Source organism: Drosophila eugracilis, unplaced genomic scaffold (genome assembly GCF_018153835.1).
Source record: "Drosophila eugracilis isolate 14026-0451.02 unplaced genomic scaffold, ASM1815383v1 contig_367, whole genome shotgun sequence".
NCBI classification, from domain to species: Eukaryota; Metazoa; Arthropoda; class Insecta; order Diptera; family Drosophilidae; genus Drosophila; species Drosophila eugracilis.
The window spans coordinates 3,093,120-3,099,119 of NW_024573224.1; the positions used below are offsets into that span (position 1 = coordinate 3,093,120).

The 6,000-nt window shown below is 32.2% G+C and overlaps 1 protein-coding gene across 2 annotated transcripts in view; it reads left to right on the plus strand.

The window, feature by feature from the left end:
* The window catches only part of LOC108113722 (homeobox protein homothorax), a 107,178-nt gene extending 106,362 nt beyond the window's left edge, over window positions 1-816 (plus strand). For both annotated transcript variants that reach the window (XM_041818729.1, XM_041818727.1), the window contains exons 13-14: window positions 335-393; window positions 595-816. In XM_041818729.1, the coding sequence (XP_041674663.1) occupies window positions 335-393; window positions 595-755 (220 nt within the window). In that variant the 3' untranslated portion in view covers window positions 756-816. The remainder of the gene's footprint in view (window positions 1-334; window positions 394-594) is intronic.
* Window positions 817-6,000: the final 5,184 nt, after the last annotated feature.

Consider the following 6,000-nt stretch of genomic DNA (forward strand, 5'->3'; position numbering starts at 1 on the left):
CCCGGACTGCTTATTATTTCTTATTGCATTTATTAAACGACAATCATAACCAAAGTCGGCAATGCCCATTGATCTGTGGCCGTGTTTGAGGGCAGCAAAAAGTGTGACTCTGGCAGAGATTTGGTTTGGTTTATGGCTAAGTTGGGCACATAAAGCACCAAGCACCAATGGTCCCAAACCAGCAAATCCGTTGACCAATTCATGCATAATTCATGCCTCCATTTTGGTTGTGTGTTTGTGTTCGTGTGTGTTGTATGTTGTTTGTTGCAAGTTTGTGTTTAATTAAGGGAATGCCACTAAAACGATATCTTTGTGTTTGTTTTTGTTCTTGCAGGTTCATCAATGCGCGGCGGAGAATCGTCCAGCCAATGATCGATCAATCGAATCGTGCAGGTAACTATTGTTTAGATTTTTCTTAAAGATAAACCAAAAAAAAATCTCCATAACTATGAAAGAGCGCTGATCTAGTTAAGAATTAAGTGCGGTGAACCGTTTAAGGATCGCCTTGCTTACTTTTATAACGCAATTTCTAATTATGTGCATTTTTTTCTTTTTTTTTTCCATGCTTTTCTTTTTTTGGTGACCTAACAACAGTCTATACACCGCATCCAGGTCCCTCCGGCTATGGACATGATGCCATGGGCTATATGATGGACAGCCAGGCGCATATGATGCATCGTCCGCCCGGTGATCCGGGCTTCCATCAGGGCTATCCCCATTACCCGCCAGCTGAATATTATGGCCAGCACTTGTAATCCTCGTAAACCGGCCAGGAACCGGTAATGGAAACCAGAGAGCTCTACGGAAGCGATCAAGCCAAAATCCTAGCTTAAATTTTTCACCACCACAATAATAACAACAAGAAGAAGAAGAACAACAACAACAACATGAACTGGAGATGTAGAAAGAGGAGAAGGCAAAGATCCGATCCCAAAACTAGCATACCGCGTGGCAATATCAGTCAAGTAAATAGCAAACAAAAAAAGAAACAAGCAAAGAACAACAACAAACGTAGTAAAATCTATATAAAATGATATTAGCTAAGCAACAACAACAACAACAACAACTGCAGAATCCAGAACAACAACAACAACAACAACAACAAAAGGCACCAGCAACAAACAAATCACTTCAAAGGGAAAACATCCAGAAATTTTAAAGAAACTATTTGTGTATACCTTAAACATAAATAACAACAAAAAAAGCCAGAGAAAAATGGGAAAAACAAAAACAAAGAAAAAAGATATTTATGCATAAACAAAAATGAAACGCTTAGCTATAAGTTAAATAAACAAAATAAAACCAGAAATCACACTCACACAGACACAGACACAGACAACAACAACAATTTGAAATGCAAATTTTTATGTTCAAAGCTGCGGAAAACACACAAAAATTTTTAAAGCATGAATTTAGGCGCTGTCCAGAAAGGAAAACTTAAAAACACAGACAAACACACACACACACACATACATACATACAAAATTTAAACGACATTTCGTTCGAAATTGTTATAGATTTTAGTTTGAATTTAGAAAATGCCCCGCCCCACCAGAAAATCAAGAGGAGAAAAAAAAAAGAAAAAAAAACCAACAATTTGCAGCACGAAATTTGATAAAGTTTGAAGATATATATATATATAGTATATATATCATTTTGCGGAATGAAAGGATAAAAACTTTGCTAGTTCTTAGTTTCATTTTAGTTATTATGTAACAAGTCAGTTGTAGTAACGCTTTGTTTTCTATATATAACGTATATGTACATACAAAACAAATCGATTAACAAACTAAATAGTTACAGACGTACATCTATGTTTTAGGCGATAGACAACCTACTATATATATATATATATACGATTATATATATATATATCCTACGTTTAATTTAAATAAATTGAATTGTTTTCTAATTTTACGCCTTGCAACAACTTAAGTAAAAACGAAATGGAATTTAATTTTTACAAAAAAAAAAAAAACGAAAGAGAAACTTTTATGATTTGCTAATGGAATTTGTTTTTAGATTTTCCTTTAAACTGCATGTGCGGATCTTGTAGTATTATTTTCCAACTGAAGCACATGAACAGATTTTAATATATACATATATATATATATATATAAAGAGAAAAGATTTAATGCGAGATACAAAAACAATACGATACAAATAATGGCATAGGCATATACATAACTCTGAATATGTATACGTAATATTAATAATAAATTATGCTTACTTTACTTTTATTTATGTATTCTAATTTGTATGCGTTAATCCTTAGTTAACTATTATTATTATTATTATTATTATTATTACATTTACTTAATTAATGATTTAAATTTAACTAATTCAAGAAATGAACGAAGATAATTGTACGAAAGAGAGAGACGATTTATTGATGAAAACAACAAATGCATATATGAGAAAAATATTTGAAAAAATAACCTTTGTTTGTGTTTTGATTTTCGTTTGTTGGCTTTTCCTTTTTTCTTACAGCGTGGGCCTATGATTTCTATAATGAGATGAGAAGGGATATATACTCCAAGAGTGTTATTTTCTCATCAAAAAAAAAAAAACAAATTTATTTTATATTCCTGTTGGATCTTTTGGCAGACGCCTGACATGCTAAGGAACTGAATTGAATTTAGATTGCTTGTGAATCTGATTAATCTTAAAATGGTAACGAATATACGTAAATGCAGTGGGCAACAAATCGAACTTTAAGTATTTAGTTTTGTGAATTATTAACTAACTATTAAATAGATTGAAAAAACGGTGTGTGGAAAGCGAGTACCTATTTTGAAAAAAAATACAAAAAGATGATTTGTTTAGCCTGCTCTTGAGCTTCTTTTGCTGGGAAAAATCTAACTTTAATTGGCAGTTACAAAAAGAAACTTATCATCAAACAACAATTACTTACCGACTACACTCGAAACAATCACTCAAAATGTATACGAACTTCTCTAAGAATCCCCCTTTAATGCGATCAAATTTATTTACAAAAAAAAAAAATAAAACTGTAATTGAAATTGAAATTAAATTGCAAAATTGATGGCGAAAACATGAACATTTTCACAATTATACAACCAGAACTATACGATATACGAGTACGAGTACGCATCGCTAGTAATTTATTAGACTATATATATATATATATAGAAAGTAGTTAATTAATCGACACAGAAATTGACTTGAGAAACGTTTAAACGCAAATTGTACAGAACGCCTTAAATGAGAAACCAAAGTGGAAGCATTGAATGAATGAATGATGTATACGAGTCTATATACAGAACATAAACTATACCTAGTTATACCTAACTAAATTTTAATAATAAAATCTTGAATAGTATATATAATATATATATATATACAGATCATACAGATTATGGCTTAAGAAAAGGGAACCAAAAATGCAGTCGATGGCAAATGATATCCCAGCAGAGTTTTCAAGTATTTTGTATGAGCTTCTTTTATATATAAATCTCAATTCTATATTCGATCTTTGGGATATCTAAAGTATCTGCTGGAGAAGAAGTGTAAGGGGGATATCTTTGCTGCTAAGCTTGTAAATTGATTTTGATATGGGATATGGCAATATATATAGATATATATATATCGGATCGATGTGGTTAATATATATCCACAAATAATGAGCTATACGATTTATATGATACGCATTGTATATGAAAGAAAGGCTTTTTACGTTCGAAATCATTTCCATTGTCAGAATTTAAATTCAAATGTGATTTTTCTCGAAACTTTAATGTATACGCCGTAAATATTATGAATATGATTAATTAAATGCTACAGCAAGGAATTATTATTATTATTATTAAACGATTATGATTATTACGATTGATAAATACGATTATAAATATTATAAATTAACATATTCGATTGTAATGTATGTAATAAATATTGTAAATTTTTTTATAACTTCCTAGTAAGCATCCCCCCCTCTAGACACTACACTGTAAATATAAATCGCAACATTTGCATAGATCACCGACACAGACACACACTTAAGTTTATAATACTAATTTTAGTTTTAAGCTTAAATCTAATCTAATGCTAGACTCTAGCGGTAAATGGTAAGGGACAAGGTTTAGGCGAAGAAATTCAAACCCTGAGCATAGACTAAAGTGCACCAGAAAATAAATAAAAAATATGAAAAATGATGAAAAAATATGAAAAAAAGATGAACAATTTATACAACTTACCCACGCGACAGCATCAAAGTAAAACCAAAAGAATGAAAGACACGACGAGCGAAAAACAGAGAGAGCTAGCAGCGAGCGAGCACAGCACCAGAGTTAGAAAGGGAGAGCTAACTCATTAGTTGCGAAAAATAAAAAAATCAATAAAAAAAGAACAGAAAGAAAACACACACTCTATGAAGTCAAAACTATAAATATATTTCTATGGAGAATTGAATTAAATAAATGTTTGTGCGTGTAAAAATTAAATTTAACTAAATTGCTAGACTTAAAGGCCAGAATGAATTAAATATAAATATATTGAAAGGAAACAGTATCATTAAATTAATTAACTAATTGAAGCTTCTATGTAAAGAACTAAAAAAAAAAAACCAATTAACGAATTCCTGAATTCCTGTTGCAAGCCCAAAAGAAAAGAAAAATCGCAAGACAAAAAAAAAAACTCAACAAGGATGAAAAACAAAAAAAAATATGAGGAAATATTGAACATAATTTTCAATTGTAATAAATTATGAAATAAAAGATTATGAAAACCAATCGAAAATATATTTTTAAATTGGCTTGGCTGGCATATTAACGGGTTCACTGCTTGACCTCTGTTTGGAAAGTCCAGCCAAAATTCTTGGCTGTCGTCCTGCCTCTTCTGACAACTGACATGGGTCCTCTTGCAATTTGCCAGCTGTCAGTTAGCTGGCCCTTTAACCCTATGTCCAGCACCAACTGACCCTGCTTTCGACCCGCTCTTGACCATTGCGTGCCCTGGCCAATATATATATATATATATCCTCTATATCTTTTCTCTCTCTTCTCCAATATAATTGAACTATAATTGCCCCGAAAATGTTCGTGCAGGGCACGCTTCATCTGCTCCACTTCCGCCCGGCTTTCGTGATCGTTTAGAAGCGGCATTAGCTGAGTGCCGACTAGTGAGTTGGTGTGAACTAAATGCACTTCTTGGGGTCAAGGCACTTCAAAAAAATACTAGGTAAATCTTAAATATGTTGTAAGATATAAGTTTTAAGTGAGAATGTCGAAAGAATTTTCTTTGGATTTTTTTTTAGATTTTAAAAGAGGAATTTTGATATTCAGTTTTTACATTTTAGAAGTAAATTTCTGTATAAATTATTAGAAAAATATTTTAATATTTTAACTAGATATAAAATACATATTAAACCTTAAAATATATTTTAAGCTATAGCTACCTTAATTTTAAAATATTTTACTTAAACAAACTGATGTCTTTTGAAGGTCTGCCCTATCTCTCTTTTCAAAGATTCATTTTAGGACTAAAAAATAATTTAAGAGTAAAGTTTTTCTTCAGATTTTCTTGTCATTATTTTATTTCAAAATTTTCTATATTTTCTCTCACTGCCTTTCCAAAATACCAGGGTATTCTCCACTTCATTGGTTTGTTATTTTTTGGCAGGCGCTGCTAATGCCAATCGAGTGGCACCCGACAACAGCTGCTTGGATTTCCACGCACTCGCCCCGAGAGTGCCTTTGGCTTTGGCCGAAAAGAAATTCAATTAATATTAATTAGCCAAGGTGTCGAGCTGGTGGCTCTCCCGCTGGATCTTCACAATCTCACGCTGTTGCTCCTTGGCCAATACCCAAATACTGGCACGCATATAGACTCGTACTCGTACATAGATAAATGGAGTTTTAATCATTTTCCAAGTGTGAAAATTAGTTGTGCGTTTAAGTTGCCTATAATTAGTGGGCAGTCATGGCAGTCCCCTTCTTAATAGGACCTCCCCAACCCACTTACCATTTGGCCCATCAACGGGCG